Raw genomic sequence first — 20139 nt, forward strand, 5'->3', positions numbered from 1 at the left:
ATAAAGAGAAATTAAATTTTAATAAATTATTATTTTAAAATCAGTAGAGAAAAAAAATTATTCTTATAAATTTTTTAACACGTATTCTTTTCTCTGTTGATCCAATAATTTTTCTAAATGTTCACATTTATTTTTAAAATCATTAGCTTGATTTGTTATATTTTTAATTGACATATCTTTTTGTGTTATTATTAATTTTATTCTGAAAAATTTAAAAGATTAGTTATATATATTTTAAAATATTTAATTTTATATTTTTTTGTTTACCTGCTGTATAATTGTGTCATGTGTGTATCACGATTTTTATTAATCTCAGTTATTTCTTTGTACAGTGACGAAATTTTATCTTCAAGTTCACGTTTTTCATGTTCAATTTCTTGTCTTGCTAATTTTTTAGCATGATCACGTTCTCTAGTTAATCTTTCAACCATCTAAAAAAGATAAAACAAAAAAAAAACCAATTAATTAAACAAACAATCTGTTATCTCTTCCAACAGTTGGAGTAATTTTTTTTTTTGGATTCATAAATTACACAAGTCTCTTCTTTAAAATCAGCCAAACATTTTCCTAATTTAGTCTCGGTTTTTTCTAATTTAATTTCTAGCTCGTTGTATTTTTCTTCAGCTAATAATAGCTTATCTCTTACAAGTTTTTCATTCTCACAAACAACTTGTAGTTCGGATTCGTATTTGTCTTTCAAACATCTATTAAATTAAATTGTTTTATTAATATTGTTGCTTTTTAAAAAACTAAATTAAATATTTTATTTATTGTTTACTTTATTGTATTATCTGTTTCACGTTGTAAATTTATTTTAATATTATTTTTTTCTTTTTCATAACGATCAATTGTTAATTCAATTTGTTCATCACGTTCTTTTATTATTTGTTCACGTAAATTTGCCTCTGATATACTTAATTTAATATTTTGTTGTCTTTTAAAATTGTTAATCCATGCTTCTTTTTCAGCATCAATTATTTCTTTTATGTTTTTTTTTTCAATGTCATTTTGACATTTTAATTGTTCAATTTTATCCTGATAAAATTAAAATTTATTATTTCTTTTTTAAGTTAATTGAGATTAAAAATTTTAAAAAAAAATACCTGAAATTTTTGGGTCAATTGTTCAAGTGATAAATTATAATCAGTAGTTTTTTTTGACAATTCATTATTGAATTTAATTTTTTCATTTTCAAGTTGTTGAAAATAATTACGTTGTTGTATTTGCAATTGTTTTTCTTGTTCTTCATATTTAATTTGAAATCTCATTCTCATTGCATCTTTTTCATTTGTTAATATTTTATCATGACTTTCTGTTAATTCAATTCGTAATTGTTCAAGTTGTTGATTTGATCTTCGTATTGTACGAAGTTCAACATCTTGAAGTTCCTTCATATGAGCACTTCTAATATCTTGAATTTCTTGTTGATGTTGATCAACCATGCTTCGAAGCTCTGGCTCTAAACCTTTTACTGTCATTTCCTAATTGATTTAATTTAAAAAAAAAATACAAAATAAAACAATCAACAAAATAAATATCCTGATAAATAATTTCCCTGCCGAAAAAAAGGAATACATCATGAAGCATGTATTAGTATAGAATTAATAAGCTATTTAAAAATTAAAATAAATCATTATAAAAATAATAAAAGCATAGTAACATATTGACATAATGATTTAATGATTATTTTGAATTTTTAAAAAATTATGACAACAGTATATCATACGATAAATAAATAAATATTTCATTTAAAAATTTATTTATTTATTTAAAATTTACTTTAATCATATATCTTTGATAAATTCAAAATTAATTAATTTAAAAATTTATTAATTAGTCATTTTATTGTAATGACACAATGCTATTATTATTTCAAATTTAATTTTTTTTTTTCATATTAATCTTTTAAATATTGTATGAAATGTTTATTTATTTTTCTATTGAATATTTTTTTGTTAAAATTATTGCTCAGGATATTTGTGATTATAGAAATAATTTATAGAATTTTTTTTTTTACTTTAATTTTGGATGTTTTTGCTTCAAGCCAACGTTCACGTCTTATTTTTTCTGATGCCATACATAATTCACGTGCACGTTGTATTTCAATAGCATGTCTATCAATTAATACTTTAATATCTTTTTGTTGTTTTATTTCAATTTCTTTAATTTTTTGTCCAAGTATATCACATTTTTCAGTTAATACTTTTTTTTCTTCAATTAATTGTTCAATAAATTTTTGATGACGTTTTATTATATTTTGATATTTAATTTTTTGATTTTGTAATTCATTTGTTAAATCAAATTTTTGTTTGCTTAATTTATCACAAGCTTGTTTACGTTCATTTTTTAATTCATCTTTTAATAATTTTAATGTTGCTTCACGATCTTCAAGTTTTAATAGTGCTGTTGCTAATTCATCATCTCGTATTTTTCCAATAATTATATTTTTATTTCTTAAATTATCAATACAAATTATTAATTATTAAACTTCATAAATTTTATCATACATTTTAATTACCTTGTTGAATTATTTGAGTCAATTTGTTGTTTATTTTTTTGTAAAAAAAAATCTTCAATATTTTGTGGTAATTTATTATTATTTAATTGTTTTTCTATTTTTAAAAAATCAGGAATTGAACAATCATCATCTAGAGTATTTAAAAATTTCATAATATCCTCGTATGTTGATCCCTCCTTGATAAAAAATTCAGCAGGTTTATCTTTCTCCGGCTGTTTCTTGTAAAAAAATCATTTTAATAATTATAAAAATCATTTAAAAATATTACAGTATATTCAAATTTAATAAAAATAATATTTATTTTCTAATATATTTTAATACTTGTTCATGATGATCAATTGTTGATGCAACTGGAACTTCTTCAGTTGGTAAAAAACATTGATTTACTGACAAAACTTCATGCTCTTGTTGTAAATTTTTTTCCAAATCATTTATCATATTGCATAATTTATCAAATGACGTTGAATTATTGTCAATAAATTTTTGATTACTATTATTATTACAGCTATCAGGTAATTCAATTGTATCTTTTTTTAAAGCTTCACTTTTTTCATTAATATTATTATTATTATCTAATTTTTTTTGTATTAATTTACATTTTTTTAATGGTTTTTTAATAGTACAATGTTTATTTATTGGTGGTTTTGTTGCAACTTGAGGATGAACAATACTAATCATTTTTTTAAATAATTAACTTAATTTTATATTCACAAAAGTAATAACTTTTTTTTTTTAATTTCAATTTTACCTTTTTATTTTTAATTAGCTCTTTTTTTTCTTTATTACTTAATTGACATTTTCATTTTATTTTTATTTTTTTTTCATGATCTAAAATAGAAACGTTGCTGTAGTTACCATTTAATTATTTTGTTTACTTTTTTATTTGTCATATAATTTTATTGATTAATTAAATTGTTTTTTTTTTTTTTATTTTATTTAATAAACACTATTAATTATTTTTATATGCAAAAAGAAAATTGATTTAAAATAATTATAATAACAATTTCGGTAAATATACTATTAGCTTTTTTTTATTTTGAATTTGTAAAAATTGTGTTTAAAAATTGGCGCCAATACGAGTCACAAAATGACGGACATATATTTTTTTTTCTCTCTCCTGCATAGAGAGGGATAGAGAGAGGAGAGAGTGACACATAAATGGCCGAATACACACAAAAATCATTGCGATTTTTCACATATTTTTTGTGTATTTCAATGAAAATACAATAAAAGTAAATAAAATATCATTATAAATAATAAATAAACAATTCAATAAACAAATTAAAATAGTAGTTTGTCAATAAATTTTGTTAATTAACCGGTGTTTAACACTCGGTATTGTGCTTGTCTTTTTTTTTTTTCTTTTAGTCGGTTTGATATTGTAAAAACGACACTAAACGACACTATGGACTCCATCCCAAGAACTCATGAAGGTATATTAATAATTAAACATCATTTAAATTAATTAATCCAATAACATTATATTTATTTTAATTGAAATATTTATTTGTAAATAATTGATAAACAATTTTTGTAAATATGTGATTAATATTATGAATATGACTTTGATTTTTGTCAAGTCAATTGAGGTTAAGCTTTATAAATTAATCAACAATATTTAATAATAATAAAATTATTATTAATTGTTTAGTCATCAATTAAATATCATGCTGATGTATTATAATTCTTATTTGTTGTAATTTAATTTGTGTTTAATTGTTTTTTTCAGATATTGAAGCGCAAATTAAAGAAATTCAATCGAAAAAAAAAGATATACAATCATCAGTTACTGAAAAAGAACAAGTTGGTCTTGGAAAAACAGGCTATTATGATCAAGATATTTATGATGGTACCAATAATAAATTTGATGGATATGTAACATCAATTGCTGCAAATGATGAAGTCGAGGTTGGTATTATATTTACATTGAAATTAAAATATTAGTATAGTAATTTATTGTTGTTTTAATATGAATTTTGTTTTGAATTTAGGATGAAGAATTCGAGCCAGTTTCTTTTGGTTCAAAGAGACCTTCATTTAATGCACCAGCTGCTTTGCTCAATGATGTTGCTCAAGTAAGTATAAATAAAATTATATAATATGTTATTATGAATATTTAATAAACAATTTATTTTTAGACTGGAAAAGAATATGATCCATTTGCTGATCGACGTCGTCCAACTGTTGGTGATCGTGTTGGAGCAAATGAATATCAACAAAAACGTCGAACAATTGGAGTCATTTCACCAGATAGAAATGATCCATTTGCTGATGGTTAGTACTATTAAAATATTTTATTTACAAATTATGAAAATTATAATTATAGAAAGAAAAATTTTACCAATTATTTATTAGATTACTTTTACTTGAAAAAAAAAAGTATTTATTTTCTAAAAAAATTTATAAAACTTTGTAGGGGTGTAAAATTATTTACACATTGTTTTAATTTGTTTTTTTTTTTTTTTTTTTGTCAAGATGATTATTTAATTAGAGTCATGATGAATGTTGATGAATGAATGAAAAAAATGTTTGTGAAAACAAAAAAGAAAAATCAAAACAACAACAAAACAAAAAAAAAATCAATTTCAAATCTTGTACTAATGTATAAAATTTGTTTTCCAATCCTAGTGAGGGTCAGCTGAATTGGAATCATCCAGTATTCCCAGGATTGCCTATCCAAGGTTGAAAAAAAAAAAATAACGCGAAAATTTAAAAGTTTTTTTTTTTTTTTTTATCAATGTCGTTTAATTTACTTTTTACTTTGTTTTCTTTTTTTTTTTTCTTGATAATTTATAAGATAGCTTATTGCTAACAAGTGAAAAGTAAATTTTCTTCATTGTTAAATTTGAGTCAAATTTAAAAGTAAAGAAAAAAAAAAAAAAAGAAGAAATCGAAAAAGATTAAAGAATAATAATATTTTTCAATTTTTTAGATTGATTTTAAATTGATTTAGTTAATTTGTTAATTATCAATGTATTATTTTTATTTCTTCTTTTTTTTTTTTTTGTAAAATTAGAAAGAATGATTGAATAGTGAATGAATGTGGGGATGATAAATAAAATTAACGAGACATGAGTTGATTTTTAGATGGCTAAAGAATTTAATGAGATGTGGAGGCGATGTGAGCAGGACAATGCTCTCTGTGCAACATTAAGAACTCCCCATCACGTACGTATTTTAAAATGCCCTGGCTACTGAATTACAGCTCTTTTAATTTATCTTAATAATAAAAAAATAATTAAGATAATTATTAAGAGCAAATTTAGTAGCCTCGATCAAATTGAAAATAAATAAAACAAAAATATATAAAATATTTTCGACAGGGCATTTTACCATTAATTGACAATTTATTAATTGACTAATAAAAACAGAAAAAAAAAAAACAATATAAAAATTAATTTAAAAAAAAAATAAATAAAAAGTAATTAATAATTGTGATCGAGTCATACAATACAAACTGACTGTCATTGTCATTTTTGTTAATTAAAAATAATATTTATATAAACACATATTTTTTTTTTTAATGATAGAAAATTAAAAGAAAGAAATTATTTAATTATTTGTTTATTAATAGTTGTATTTTGTGTGGTTTTTCGTGATTACAGGTGGAAAAACACCAGAACCAGGAGCAAGGACATTCAATGTTATTATGAAAGAACAATGGGTTAGAGGAGAAGAAATAGAGGTAAATATTTTTTTATATAGTCGACAAAAATGAACTTGTAAGTTGAAAAGATTGTTAATAATTTATATAAAATTTTATTTATACAGGTAAAAAAACAAATTCTTGAAAAGAAAAAAGATGGTACACTACAAACAAATGGTGATCAAAAACCAGTTGTTAAAAAACGTGGAAGATGGGATCAAACTGAGGATGCTCCACCAATTAAAAAAACAGCTGGTACAACATTAACCACAACAACAACAGGAGCAACAACAACAACAACAACAGCATCATGGGAAAATACAGATGTTACACCAGCTGCTGTACGTTGGGATGAAACACCAGGACATGGTAAAGGTGGTGAAACACCAGGTGCAACACCTGGACAATCAACACGTATGTGGGAAGCAACACCAGGTCATGCAACACCTGGTGCAGTAACACCTGGTCGTGAAACACCAGCAGATAAAATATCACAATCACGTAGAAATCGTTGGGATGAAACACCAAAAACAGATCGTGAAACACCTGGTCATAATAGTGGTTGGGCTGAAACACCACGTACTGATCGTATTAGTGGTGATTTAATACAAGAAACACCAACACCATCAGCATCAAAACGTCGTTCAAGATGGGATGAAACACCATCAAATCAAACACCAGGTTCAATGACACCACAAACACCAGCAACACCATTAACAACACCACATCAAAATAATAATTTAATGACACCATCATCAGCAACACCAATTGGTAATAAAGCTATGGGTCTTGCAACACCAACACCAGGACATATGATGTCAATGACACCAGAACAATTACAAGCATTTCGTTGGGAAAAAGAAATTGATGAAAGAAATCGTCCATTATCTGATGATGAACTTGATTCATTATTTCCACCAGGTTATAAAGTATTACAACCACCAGTTGGTTATATACCAATACGTACACCAGCACGTAAATTAACAGCAACACCAACACCAATGGCTGGTACACCACAAGGTTTTTTTATACAAACAGAAGATAAAAGTGCAAAATATATTGATAATCAACCAAAAGGTAATTTACCATTTATGAAACCAGAAGATGCACAATATTTTGATAAATTATTAGTTGATGTTGATGAAGAAACTTTAACACCAGAAGAACAAAAAGAAAGAAAAATAATGAAATTATTATTAAAAATTAAAAATGGTACACCACCAATGAGAAAAGCAGCATTACGTCAAATAACAGATAAAGCACGTGAATTTGGTGCTGGTCCATTATTTAATCAAATATTACCACTGTTAATGTCACCAACACTTGAAGATCAAGAACGTCATTTACTTGTTAAAGTTATTGATAGAATATTATATAAACTTGATGATCTTGTACGTCCATATGTACATAAAATATTAGTTGTTATTGAACCATTATTAATTGATGAAGATTATTATGCACGTGTTGAAGGACGTGAAATAATATCAAATTTAGCAAAAGCTGCTGGACTTGCAACAATGATATCAACAATGCGTCCTGATATTGATAATATTGATGAATATGTTAGAAATACAACAGCACGTGCATTTGCTGTTGTTGCTAGTGCACTTGGTATACCATCATTATTACCATTTTTAAAAGCTGTATGTAGATCTAAAAAATCATGGCAAGCACGTCATACTGGTATTAAAATTGTACAACAAATTGCAATATTAATGGGTTGTGCAATATTACCACATTTAAAATCACTTGTTGAAATTATTGAACATGGTTTAGTTGATGAACAACAAAAAGTACGTACAATAACAGCTCTTGCTATTGCAGCACTTGCTGAAGCAGCAACACCATATGGTATTGAAAGTTTTGATTCAGTATTAAAACCATTATGGAAAGGTATTAGAACACATCGTGGTAAAGGTCTTGCTGCATTTTTAAAAGCAATTGGTTATTTAATACCATTGATGGATGCTGAATATGCAAATTATTATACACGTGAAGTTATGTTAATATTAATACGTGAATTTCAATCACCAGATGAAGAAATGAAAAAAATTGTATTAAAAGTTGTTAAACAATGTTGTGGTACTGATGGTGTTGAAGCATCATATATTAAAGATGATATACTTGTACATTTTTTTAAACATTTTTGGAATCATCGTATGGCACTTGATCGTAGAAATTATCGTCAACTTGTTGATACAACTGTTGAAATTGCAAATAAAGTTGGTGCATCTGAAATTATAAATCGTATTGTTGATGATCTTAAAGATGAAAATGAACAATATAGAAAAATGGTTATGGAAACAATTGAAAAAATAATGGGTAATTTAGGTGCTGCTGATGTTGATTCAAGATTAGAAGAACAACTTATTGATGGTATATTATATGCATTTCAAGAACAAACAACTGAAGATGTTGTTATGTTGAATGGTTTTGGTACAATTGTTAATACACTTGGTAAACGTGTTAAAGCATATTTACCACAAATATGTGGTACAATATTATGGAGATTAAATAATAAATCAGCAAAAGTACGTCAACAAGCTGCTGATTTAATATCACGTATTGCTGTTGTTATGAAAACATGTCAAGAAGAAAAATTAATGGGTCATCTTGGTGTTGTATTATATGAATATTTAGGTGAAGAATATCCAGAAGTATTGGGTAGTATACTTGGTGCATTAAAAGCAATTGTAAATGTTATTGGTATGACTAAAATGACACCACCAATTAAAGATTTATTACCACGTTTAACACCAATATTAAAAAATCGTCATGAAAAAGTACAAGAAAATTGTATTGATCTTGTTGGTAGAATTGCTGATCGTGGACCAGAATATGTATCAGCACGTGAATGGATGAGAATATGTTTTGAATTATTAGAATTATTAAAAGCCCATAAAAAAGCTATAAGACGTGCAACTGTTAATACATTTGGTTATATTGCTAAAGCAATTGGTCCACATGATGTATTAGCAACATTATTAAATAATTTAAAAGTACAAGAACGTCAAAATCGTGTATGTACAACTGTTGCTATTGCAATTGTTGCTGAAACATGTTCACCATTTACTGTATTACCAGCATTAATGAATGAATATCGTGTACCAGAATTAAATGTACAAAATGGTGTACTTAAATCATTGAGTTTTTTGTTTGAATATATTGGTGAAATGGGAAAAGATTATATATATGCTGTAAGTCCATTGTTGGAAGATGCATTAATGGATCGTGATTTGGTACATCGTCAAACAGCATGTGCTGCTATTAAACATATGGCACTTGGTGTTTATGGTTTTGGTTGTGAAGATGCATTAATACATTTACTTAATCATGTATGGCCAAATGTATTTGAAACATCACCACATTTAGTACAAGCATTTATGGATGCTGTTGATGGTTTACGTGTTGCATTGGGTCCAATTAAAATATTACAATATACATTACAAGGCTTATTTCATCCAGCAAGAAAAGTCAGAGATGTCTATTGGAAAATATATAATTCATTGTATATTGGTGGACAAGATGCACTTGTTGCTGGTTATCCAAGAATAGTTAATGATCCAAAAAATCAATATATAAGATATGAGCTTGATTATGTTCTTTAAAATTAGCATTATCATTTATTTTATTCATCACACCATGGTTAAACGAAATTCCTGAAAAAAAAAAGAAAACCACAACATGTATATTTAATTATTATAATCCGTTTTTTTTATTATTTTTTTTTTTTCATCTCATTTGGCAGATAGTGTGTATTATTTTTAATTAACTTGAAACATTAATTGATATATTATATATGTATATTTTTTTTTCTTTCCTTTTTTTTTTTTATTTTTATTATTTTAATGGAACTGATTGATGAATTTTTCTTTTTTTTTTTTTTTTTAAATGAAATAATGATTATATAAACATAATAAATATAAATAATAACAGTAAAAATAGAAAAAAATATGTGAAAAATTATTTCTGTTTTTAATTTATTAAATACCTCTTTCGTTCTCCTATATTCCTAATACAAATCGACCCAATTTTATTAAAATATCAAATACCTCTTTGCTCATTCTATGTTCCTGATACACGAAAAATTTTTTTTTCCATCAAATTTCAAAAAAATTTTAAAAATAATAAAAAAAAAAAATTTCAAGTATCAGGAACATAGAACAAGTGAGAAGGTATTTTCAGAAAATATCAAATACCTCTTCGCTCATTCTATGTTCCTGATACTCAAAAATTTTTTTTTCCATCAAATTTCAAAAAAAATTTTAAAATAATTAAAAAAAAAAATTTTCGAGTATCAGGAACATAAAATGAGCAAAGAGGTATTTGATATTTTTCGAAATACTTCCTCGCTTATTCTATGTTCCTGATACTCAAAAATTTTTTGTTTTTAATTATTTTAAAATTTTTTTTGAAATTTGATGGAAAAAAAAAATTTTTGAGTATCAGGAACATAGAATGAGCAAAGAGGTATTTGATATTTTTTAAAATACCTCCTTGCTCATCCTATGTTCCTGATAATTAAAAATTTTTTTTTATCACAAATTTTTTGAAATGTGATAGAAAAAAAAAAATTTCGAGTATCAGGAACATAGAATGAGCTAAGAGGTATTTGATATTTTTGAAAATACCTCCTTGCTCATTCTATGTTCCTGATACTCGAATATTTTTTTTCCATAAATTTTTTGAAATTTGATAGAGAAAAAATTTTTTGAGTATCAGGAACATAGAATGAGCGAAGAGGTATTCGATATTTTTGAAAAAATCAGCGCCATCTATTGTTTTTTTTCGGAACTGTAGGGTAAACACATTGGAATATTATAGATAGAAGAAGGCTGTTTTATCAGGGTTGTAGGACAGGAAAAGAGGTATTTTTTAAGTTAACAAGTTCAGCGCCATCTATTATTTTTCTTAGGAACTATAGGGTAAACACATTGAAATATCATAGATAGAAGAGGGCTGTTTTATCAGGAGTGTAGAACAGGCAAAGAAGTATTTTTTGAGTTAACAAGTTCAGCGCCATCTATTATTTTTTTCAGGAACTATAGAGTAAACACATTGAAATATTATAGATAGAGGAGGGCTGTTTTATCAGGGTTGTAGGACAGGAAAAGAGGTATTTTTTAAGTTAACAAGTTCAGCGCCATCTTTTGATTTTTTTGGGAACTATAGAGTAAACATATTGAAATATCATAGATAAGGGAGGGCTGTTTTATCAGGGTTATAGAACAGGAAAAGAGGTATTTTTTAAGTTAACAAGTTTAGCGCCATCTATTATTTTTTTCAGGAACTATAGGGTAAACACATTAAAATATTATAGATAGAGGAAGGCTGTTTTATCAGGGTTATAGAACAAGAAAAGAGGTATTTTCTAAGTTAACAAGTTCAGCGCCATCTTTTATTTTTTTTAGGAACTATAGAGTAAACACATTGAAATATTCTAGATAGAAGAAGGCTGTTTTATCAGGGTTATAGAACAGGAAAAGAGGTATTTTTTAAGTCAACAGGTTCAGCGCCATCTATTATTTTTCTTAGGAACTATAGGGTAAACACATTGAAATATCGTGGATAAGAGAGGGCTGTTTTATCAGAGTTGTAGAACAGGAAAAGAGGTATTTTTTCAGTTAACAAGTTTAGCGCCATCTATTATTTTTTTCAGGAACTATAGGGTAAACACATTAAAATATTATAGATAGAGGAGGGCTGTTTTATCAGGGTTGTAGAACAGGAAAAGAGGTATTTTTTAAGTTAACAAGTTCAGCGCCATCTATTATTTTTCTTAGAAACTATAAAGGAAACACATTGAAATATCATAGATAGGAGAGTGCTGTTTTATCAGGGTTGTAGAACAGGAAAAGAGGTATTTTTTGAGTTAACAAGTTTATCGCCATCTATTATTTTTTTCAGGAACTATAGAGTAAACACATTGAAATATTATAGATAGAGGAGGGCTGTTTTATCAGGGTTGTAGAACAGGAAAAGAGGTATTTTTTAATTTAACAAGTTCTGCGCCATCTATTATTTTTCTTAGAAACTACAAAGTAAACACATTGAAATATTATAGATAGAGGAAGGCTGTTTTATCAGGGTTATAGAACAGGAAAAGAGGTATTTTCTGAGTTAACAAGTTCAGCGCCATCTATTATTTTTCTTAGGAACTATAGAGTAAACACATTGAAATATCATAGATAGGAGAGGGCTGTTTTATCAGGGTTGTAGAACAGGAAAAAAGGTATTTTTTAAGTTAACAAGTTCAGCGCCATCTATTATTTTTCTTAGGAACTATAGGGTAAACACATTGAAATATCATAGATAGGAGAGGGCTGTTTTATCAGGAGTATAGAACAGGCAAAAAAGTATTTTTTGAGTTAACAAGTTCAGCGCCATCTATTATATTTTTTGGGATATAGAATGAGCAAAGAGGTAGTCGATATTTTTGAAAATACCTCCTTGCTCATTCTATGCTCCTGATACTCAAAAATTTTTTTTTTAATTAAATTTTAAAAAGTTTATGAAAAAAAAAATTTTCGAGTATCAGGAATATAAAATAAGTAAAGAGGTATTTGATATTTTTGAAAATACCTTCTTGCTCATTCTATGTTCCTGATACTCGAATATTTTTTTTTTCACAAATTTTTTGAAATTTGATAGAAAAAAAAATTTTTTGAGTATCAGGATCATAGAATGAGCAAAGAGGTATTCGATATTTTTGAAAATACCTCCTCGCTCATTCTATGTTCCTGATAATTAAAAATTTTTTTTTATCACAAATTTTTTGAAATTTGATAGAAAAAAAAAAATTTCGAGTATCAGGAACATAGAATGAGCTAAGAGGTATTTGATATTTTTAAAAATACCTCTCTGCTCATTTTTTTCCGAAAAATTACACCGCAAATATAAAAATTGAAAGAGTTATATCTCCAAATTCAATTATAATCACCTAATATACCTAAATTTAAATATAAAAAACGTAATTGACAACTTATTTGATGCAATTAAAAAATACATCCTTTTTTTACCCATTTCGTAGTCCGATGTCGTTCCTGCTTGTTATTCAAATAATCACACATGTCGTTACTTAGAAATGAACCTTTAACTAAAAAAAAAAAAAAATACATGCGTTTTTACACGCCGATCGAAGAGAACAAAAAAAAAAGACAGAAAAAAAAAGTCAAAGTGCAGATCAGTGCAACGAAATATATATAAAAATAATTGAACATCTATATAAATAATAATTAATTAAACACATAAATAATTAATAAATAATCGTTGTTAATGGCAACCATTGAAGAAATTGATGTTCAAGAAGACAGTGGAATGGGCAGCAGTGACATTCATTCACCAGAAATTAAATCTATCCTCCCTGATGATGAGGAAGATGAAGAGGTAATTACAATTATTATAATTCAATTAAATTATACAAATACAATTGCCAATAAATCAATATATAATAATAACATATGTTATATAACAATCGGTCGAATGAAAAAATTAATTTTTCATTCAAAATTATTTATAATTTATAACATAACCTTAAAATTGATTTACACCAATTTTTATTAATTTTTTTAACAATTTATTTTAATGTCTAATAATATATCAAAGCTTAATTTATAAATGAAATGAGAAGTTAATAATTTTCTTTGTTTTTGTTTAATTAAAAACAATATATTTATGTTATTATTAATAAATATTAAAATTGATTAATTAATTAATTTATTTTTAAATTAATAGGATGAAACTATTGCTGAGAGACTTCTTGGTCTCACAGAGATGTTCCCTGAAGATGTAAGAAGAGTTGTTTGGAATTTGGGTACAGGATTGACATCAGGATTAAAAAGTAATTAATAAATTAAAATTAATTAAACAATTAAATGATAAATGAATGATTTTGTAATCTAATTTTTTCTTTCTTTTATTTTAAAGGTTTCTATTCATTTTCTTGCTCTGCAACATGGATTATGTTCAGTTCATCAGCAATATTATTTGCACCAATATTATTTGAAGTTGAAAGATCACAAATGGAAGAAGCACAACGTCTTCATCAAAAACAAGTACTATTGGGTTCACGTGTAGGAACAGGAATGGCAATGGCACCACCAGTACCACGATAAATTAATAAAAACAATTTGATATAAAATAACTAATATCAACAACTTGTTTCTACAAAAAAAAGAAATTAATTTTCATAAAATATTAACAAATAGAAGGAAAAGAACAAACTGCATTTTTTAAATACATAAATTTTTTGTTGTTATTATTTAATTAAAAATGAATAAATAATAAATAATTAAAAATAGATAAAATTATGATTTTTTATTTCTATAACTATTTGTTTGACCTTTTAAATTAAATCACTTATTTTATTTATTTTTTTCGAATTTTCTTTCTTATTTTTTTATTTACTATAAATAAATTCGATATAATTTTACATTTTTTTTAATCAATAAAAATATATACACATATATTTCGAATGTATTCTTTAAATTTGTCTTTTTTTAAATTTTATATTTTCATTTGAAATATCTACATTTCGATTTAATACTTTTCAAAATTTAAAAAAAAAATTTTAAAGAAAAATATCTATATTTATTATCAATCTGAACTTTAAAATTTTATTTTTCGATTTATATATTTTATATTTTAAATTTATTAAACCCTCAATGAATAATTAACAGAAAAGAAAAATTAATTCATTGAACAATATAGCTTTGAAAAAAAACGAAATAATAATTTTAATAAAAAAATATTTCGTGATATTGCAATTTTTAATTTGACTAAATAAATCTACGCTTTAAAAAATCTAACAACTCTAACGACATATTGACGACAAATTGGACATTCATTCATTTGTTTGCCACACTCAATACAACAAGCCATATGTCCACATTCCAAAATAACACATTCAATTGGTGAATCCCAGCATATTTTACAAAGCCCATCATCTGTCTGTGTCTCAACAAAAGTTGCTTCTGCTTAAAATAAAAAATGTAAACAGTTAATAATGTTAACAATTAACAAAAGAAAAAAAAATTAATTACCATCTCTTGATGATTTATGATCATCCCATAGTCTTCCAGCTCTATCTAATAATTCAGATCGTTCAACACAGCCACGATAATCAACTCTATTTGTTCTCAATAAATCTTTCAATTGTTTAATATTTAAATAATCCAAATGTGAACGTTCAGCAATATTTGTTAATTTAACATTACCAGTTATCTAAAACAAAAAATAATTATTATTAAAATATAGAGGATTATTTTTAAATAGAAATAAGAAATTTTATAATCAAAACTAACTACTGGAATTTCTGTAACAATTGGTGTTGATAATCTGGCTTCATTAGAATCATTAGGTAAATTATTATTTGAAATTTCAGTATCTGATTCGTTAGTTTGTTCAGTTATCACTGGTTCTGGATCATTATGATTATTTGTTGTTGTTATTTCTGATGATGACTCTGCTGTTGTTGTCGTTGTTGTGGTAATTGTTGGATCTTCATCAGGCAATTCAACAATCATGAAACCCTCATCTGATGTTTCATGTAGTTCTGGTGATGGTATTTCCCTTTCTGAACTTTCAATAACTTCTTCAATGACTATTGGATTTGTTGGTGGTGCTGTTGGTGGTGTTGGTGGTGGTGTTGATGGAGGTATAATTAATGGACTTTGTGTTCTTGGTGATGTATTATTTTCATTTATATTTGGTCTATTTGTAGTTCTTAATGGAAAAAAAAATATTAAATTAATATTTAAAATATGTTTGTTTATTTATATTGTTCATTTACTTACTGTTGAGTATTTATATTTGGTTCTTGACGTTCATTATTTACAACTGGTTCACCATAATTTGCATATTGCATTAAAATATTAACTAAATCTTCTTTTTCTAAATGAATAATAAACAAAATAAATATTATTAAATTATTAATCAATTGGTAATTAAATTTTAAATGACTCACCTACACAGCCACTTAGTGATACTTTTTTTGCAATAAGATATTGTTTAAGATCTTTTGTTTTCATTTTTAATACTTGTGATTTAATAAGTGGTCTTCTTGATAACATACTACAATTGTCACAACTCAATACTCTATCACCACGTCGTATAACACAATCAGCACAATAATATCTTAAACAGTCTTTACATTGTTTCTAAAATAATAAAATACAAAAATTATTATTTTAATTATTTAACAAATAATTTTAATAAACAATTATAAGAAAAAATGATGAATAATTTTTAGAAAAAATATAAAAATACTTTATGAATTAAATAAATATTAAAAAAAAATATATAATTAATATTTATTGTTTATTTTAATAATAAACAAATGAATAACTTACTTTTCTTTTAAATAATGTGAATTTAGTTGAACAAGATTCACAAGCCATATCGTCAAACAATTTGTTTGGAATAATACTATGAAGAATTGCTTTGTAGGTTAACTCGTTATCCATTCGGATAATTATTTAAATAATTAATTAATATATAATACCAAAAAAAAATGGAATGTATTATAAATATCACCAATATTTAATTTATTATTTATTATTTTTTTCAACAACAATCACGATAGTATTAACAAAAAAAACTGTCAAGTTTGTTGTTTTTCTTTTTGCTAAGTATATTAAAAAAAAAAAAAAAGGAAATAACACTTTATGGAGAAGAGGGGATATATTTTTGTTTAATTTATTTATTAAACAATATGTTATTATTAATTATTAATTATAATGGAAGTTGTGGTAATATATATAATTTTGTAATTCGAATTTATTTTAAGTGATTATGTCATCTTCTACGTTGTTTCTTTTTAAATGTTAATTTTATTATATATATATATTTATTTTATTTATTATATTTTTATTGTTTATGATGACTGATGAGTTTGTGCTTCTGGTTTTTTTTTTTTTGTTTCTTATCGATAAAATTGATGATTAAGAAGGGGAAAATACTGATAGTAAAAACCAGCTGATGACGTACATTTACAAATTATTATTATTATATTAATAAAATTTTAAAACTTTTTTTTTTCGGTTGGTAATTTATTTAAAATTAAATATAGAGTTTTAATGATAATTTTTTGTTTTGCAATAGAAAAAACCCATGACAATTATTATCTTTAAATAGATAATTTAAATATTTAAAAAAAAATCCCAATTGATAATAGCCATATCTTTTGTAGAAAAACAAAATAAAAATTTTTGTATCTAAAAAATGACTATGACTAAAAAATAAATAAATAAATAAATAATTTTTTAATCAATAATTAAAGTTTTATAATTATTACATCAATTATTAATTGTAGTAATTTTTTATAAATAAATTTAACAATTAATTTACATAGATGTAAATAATTTCTCAATGATAAATCTGAGGTTATTGCACTTGACTTTGATTGTTAATAAATCTTCCTGGTTATAAAAAAAAAAAATCTAATAACAAATATTGAATAATGATAAACATAAAAAATTATGGAATAATGTAAAAAATAATAATAATATAAAATAGTGGGAGTTGTTCGATCAACAGGTCATGAATAAATGATAAGCCTATTGTTGATAAAAAAATGTCGTCATGACGACATTCTAAATTTCGGTCGACCAATCACGTTAAACCACATCGTTGTTTAAAAATTTTAACCAATAGAAATTCGTAATTTTTTTATTGACGTATGTAACAATACCCCCACTCGGTTGAGTCATGTAAATAGTATTGTCAGTTACATCAGAAATTTCATCAAGTAAGGAAATCGAAATGAAGAAAAAAGTTGAATGTAAAAACGTGATGACCAAGATTCATTTTATCGTTGGTTTTCATTAAGTGAACAACAAAATTTTTCAACAAATAAATTAACAATAGTTATTAAAAGTTTATTAATAATTTAATAATTGTATTTATTGGTTATTTATTTAAATATTTATAACCATATTGTGAATTTTTTATTTTATTTTTGTTTTATTTTGATGGCCTATAATGAGTTCAATGAGAAGTGTCATCATAACATTGCCTAAAGGCATGCAAAAATCAACAATTGTTGGTGCTGATTTTAATTTAACATCATTATTAAATAATAATAATAATTTTAAACAACAACAATTACAAAATATTGGAGTTAAAATGGAGCCAGAATATGATGATATGGAATATACTGATAATGATGACGTTAAACAAGATGGTTGGAGTAAAGGAAAAAAAAGGAGGCTTGATCATTTAACATGGGAAGAAAAATTACAACGAAAGTAAGTAATAATTAATTAATTAATTAATTTTACTATGAATAATTATTAACAAGTAAAATTCAGTTAAATTTCTATGAAAAAAAGTTCTAGAAAATTTACTCCATTATTACTATTAATTGTTAGAAATTATTATATAAATAAATAATATAATTATAATTTTATAAAACTAATTATAAATATTAATTTGATATTTTTTAGAAAATTAAAAAATCGTGTTGCTGCACAAACATCACGTGATCGTAAAAAAGCAAAATTAGATGAACTTGAAGACACAGTACGTGCATTAAAAGAAAGTAATGATATGTTAACTGAAGAATGTTCATTATTAAGAAGTCAAAATGATACATTAATGGCTGAAACATTAAAGCTACGTAAAGAATGTGAAATAAATAAAAATAAAATTGATAATAATTATTGTAAAAAATGTCATGATAATGTCAATTGTAATGCTACCTCACTGGGATCAGCTGTATCCCCAATTAACCCTCTGCCGCAGGGTGGAGCAATACAAATGGCATCATTGATGACACCAAATGCAAAATTAATAATCAAGATAATGATACTTTATTTCCTTTCGACGAAATCCTTGAACATTTACAAGGAACAAATATCAATGAACTCGATGAATTTGCAGAAGATCTTTTGCGAGAAGTTACAGCCCAAATTCAAGCAAATACTAATCAATCTAATGAACAGGTAATTATCATTATTATTACCTTTAAAAAAAATTAATTATTCAATGATAATAATCTTTGTTCCTTTTTTTTATATTGTTTCAGACCCCAGTTACAGAAAATACCATTGAAAAATCTGACGATACAGAAAGAATGGTGGGGACGTCATCAAAAAATGTGGACACCAGTAGAATCAGTAAAAGCATAAATAATATAAATGATTATTCATCATTAGCTCCATGTATTGTACCAATATTATCAGATGATATATTAGATCAACAAACAATACAATTAAATAATAATGATACAGAAGGATCGTTTGATATTAACATTAAAAAAGAAAATAAAACAGCTAAAAATAACTTGTGTGATACAGTTTATGGTACTTATGATGAGGCAACAAATTGCATAACAATATTATGTCAAAATGATGGTGATAATATTAATAGCATTGAAGTAAATGAAATAATACAAGATGATGATTTATTAAAAAATAGCCATCTTAATAATGACAGTATTAAAAATTCACCAGCATATACATTTACTGATTCTTTATCACCATCAAGTATAAACTCAGATGATTCAGATTTAATAAATTTTACAAAACAAAATGATTCAAATTTATCTGATTATGGATATGAATCACATGATTCATTAAATATTGATAAATATACTACAAATTGTTGTGATGAACTTGCTGACATTCCTTATGAATTATTTCCAAGTTTAGTTTGATAAATAAGTGTCCATTTGTCTTTGGATAATTATAAACATTTAATTATCATTTATATGATCTGGAATTTTTTTAAAAAAAGACTCAATTATTTTAAAGATAATTTGGACTTTTTAATTATTATTTTTATTTATTATTACAATTTATATTGTGGTAATTGTACATAAAACCAGTTTAGATATATTTTTTATATTCAAATTTATTATTATTATTATTGTAATATTGTTTTGTCATTGAGCCGTGTAAACTAGTTTACATAATATTGATTTAGCAAATCAATTATTTAAGCATAGGCCTCATCATAAGATAATAATTGTATAACA

General features: G+C 24.8%; 5 protein-coding genes across 9 annotated transcripts; 3 read left to right on the forward strand and 2 right to left on the reverse strand.

The window, feature by feature from the left end:
- Positions 1–16: 16 nt before the first annotated feature.
- LOC122857217 (centrosomal protein of 131 kDa-like) lies at positions 17–3340 on the reverse strand. 2 transcript variants are annotated; one of them, XM_044159272.1, is made up of 8 exons: positions 2840–3340; positions 2519–2730; positions 2018–2453; positions 1104–1481; positions 779–1035; positions 533–704; positions 268–431; positions 17–202 (listed from the first exon to the last, which is right to left on the reverse strand). In XM_044159272.1, the coding sequence occupies exons 1-8, from the start codon at positions 3194–3196 to the stop codon at positions 64–66; spliced, it is 2115 nt and encodes a 704-aa protein (XP_044015207.1). In that variant the 5' UTR covers positions 3197–3340; the 3' UTR covers positions 17–63. The 2 variants fall into 2 exon arrangements, with proteins under 2 accessions (XP_044015207.1, XP_044015206.1); XM_044159271.1 differs by having other exon boundaries at positions 64–202; positions 2519–2736; positions 2840–3196.
- Positions 3341–3689: 349 nt separating this feature from the next.
- Positions 3690–9885, forward strand: LOC122857216 (splicing factor 3B subunit 1). 3 transcript variants are annotated; one of them, XM_044159267.1, is made up of 7 exons: positions 3690–3750; positions 3887–3951; positions 4248–4426; positions 4510–4593; positions 4657–4792; positions 6124–6203; positions 6290–9885. In XM_044159267.1, exons 2-7 carry the CDS (start codon positions 3924–3926, stop codon positions 9770–9772), a joined length of 3990 nt encoding a protein of 1329 aa, XP_044015202.1. In that variant the 5' UTR covers positions 3690–3750; positions 3887–3923; the 3' UTR covers positions 9773–9885. The 3 variants fall into 3 exon arrangements, with proteins under 3 accessions (XP_044015202.1, XP_044015205.1, XP_044015203.1); XM_044159270.1 differs by lacking the exons at positions 3690–3750; positions 3887–3951; positions 4248–4426; positions 4510–4593; positions 4657–4792 and adding exons at positions 5183–5199; positions 5606–5686; XM_044159268.1 differs by lacking the exons at positions 3690–3750; positions 3887–3951; positions 4248–4426; positions 4510–4593; positions 4657–4792 and adding an exon at positions 5467–5686.
- Positions 9886–13305: 3420 nt separating this feature from the next.
- On the forward strand, positions 13306–14470 carry LOC122857220 (mitochondrial import receptor subunit TOM22 homolog). Its single transcript, XM_044159276.1, has 3 exons — positions 13306–13550; positions 13899–14004; positions 14091–14470. Exons 1-3 carry the CDS (start codon positions 13440–13442, stop codon positions 14276–14278), a joined length of 405 nt encoding a protein of 134 aa, XP_044015211.1. The 5' UTR covers positions 13306–13439; the 3' UTR covers positions 14279–14470.
- Positions 14409–17114, reverse strand: LOC122857219 (E3 ubiquitin-protein ligase rififylin). Of its 2 annotated transcripts, none has more exons than XM_044159275.1 (6): positions 16514–17111; positions 16129–16321; positions 15959–16055; positions 15467–15887; positions 15206–15386; positions 14409–15136 (listed from the first exon to the last, which is right to left on the reverse strand). In XM_044159275.1, exons 1-6 carry the CDS (start codon positions 16625–16627, stop codon positions 14952–14954), a joined length of 1191 nt encoding a protein of 396 aa, XP_044015210.1. In that variant the 5' UTR covers positions 16628–17111; the 3' UTR covers positions 14409–14951. The 2 variants fall into 2 exon arrangements, with proteins under 2 accessions (XP_044015210.1, XP_044015209.1); XM_044159274.1 differs by having other exon boundaries at positions 14467–15139; positions 16514–17114.
- Positions 17115–17870: 756 nt separating this feature from the next.
- On the forward strand, positions 17871–19886 carry LOC122857224 (X-box-binding protein 1). Its single transcript, XM_044159286.1, has 3 exons — positions 17871–18409; positions 18608–19105; positions 19189–19886. Exons 1-3 carry the CDS (start codon positions 18144–18146, stop codon positions 19289–19291), a joined length of 867 nt encoding a protein of 288 aa, XP_044015221.1. The 5' UTR covers positions 17871–18143; the 3' UTR covers positions 19292–19886.
- The last annotated feature ends 253 nt before the right edge of the window (positions 19887–20139 follow it).

Source organism: Aphidius gifuensis, linkage group LG5 (assembly GCF_014905175.1).
Source record: "Aphidius gifuensis isolate YNYX2018 linkage group LG5, ASM1490517v1, whole genome shotgun sequence".
NCBI classification, from domain to species: Eukaryota; Metazoa; Arthropoda; class Insecta; order Hymenoptera; family Braconidae; genus Aphidius; species Aphidius gifuensis.

Bases quoted from the DNA above. Each gene is read 5' to 3' on its own strand.
- LOC122857220 (XM_044159276.1), top strand. From the start codon at position 13,440: ATGGCAACCATTGAAGAAATTGATGTTCAAGAAGACAGTGGAATGGGC. The intron at 13,551-13,898 runs GTAATTACAATT...TTAAATTAATAG, and splicing joins ATGATGAGGAAGATGAAGAG to GATGAAACTATTGCTGAGAG. The intron at 14,005-14,090 runs GTAATTAATAAA...TTTATTTTAAAG, and splicing joins ATTGACATCAGGATTAAAAA to GTTTCTATTCATTTTCTTGC.
- LOC122857219 (XM_044159274.1), bottom strand. From the start codon at position 16,627: ATGGATAACGAGTTAACCTACAAAGCAATTCTTCATAGTATTATTCCA. The intron at 16,322-16,513 runs GTAAGTTATTCA...TTATTATTTTAG, and splicing joins TCACATTATTTAAAAGAAAA to AAACAATGTAAAGACTGTTT. The intron at 15,140-15,205 runs GTAATTAATTTT...TTTTATTTTAAG, and splicing joins TCATAAATCATCAAGAGATG to CAGAAGCAACTTTTGTTGAG.
- LOC122857224 (XM_044159286.1), top strand. From the start codon at position 18,144: ATGAGTTCAATGAGAAGTGTCATCATAACATTGCCTAAAGGCATGCAA. The intron at 18,410-18,607 runs GTAAGTAATAAT...GATATTTTTTAG, and splicing joins GAAGAAAAATTACAACGAAA to AAAATTAAAAAATCGTGTTG. The intron at 19,106-19,188 runs GTAATTATCATT...ATATTGTTTCAG, and splicing joins CTAATCAATCTAATGAACAG to ACCCCAGTTACAGAAAATAC.
- LOC122857216 (XM_044159267.1), top strand. From the start codon at position 3,924: ATGGACTCCATCCCAAGAACTCATGAAG. The intron at 4,427-4,509 runs GTTGGTATTATA...TTTTGAATTTAG, and splicing joins CTGCAAATGATGAAGTCGAG to GATGAAGAATTCGAGCCAGT. The intron at 6,204-6,289 runs GTAAATATTTTT...TTATTTATACAG, and splicing joins TTAGAGGAGAAGAAATAGAG to GTAAAAAAACAAATTCTTGA.
- LOC122857217 (XM_044159271.1), bottom strand. From the start codon at position 3,196: ATGATTAGTATTGTTCATCCTCAAGTTGCAACAAAACCACCAATAAAT. The intron at 2,454-2,518 runs GTAATTAAAATG...TGATAATTTAAG, and splicing joins GACTCAAATAATTCAACAAG to AAATAAAAATATAATTATTG. The intron at 705-778 runs GTAAACAATAAA...TTAATTTAATAG, and splicing joins GAAACAGATAATACAATAAA to ATGTTTGAAAGACAAATACG.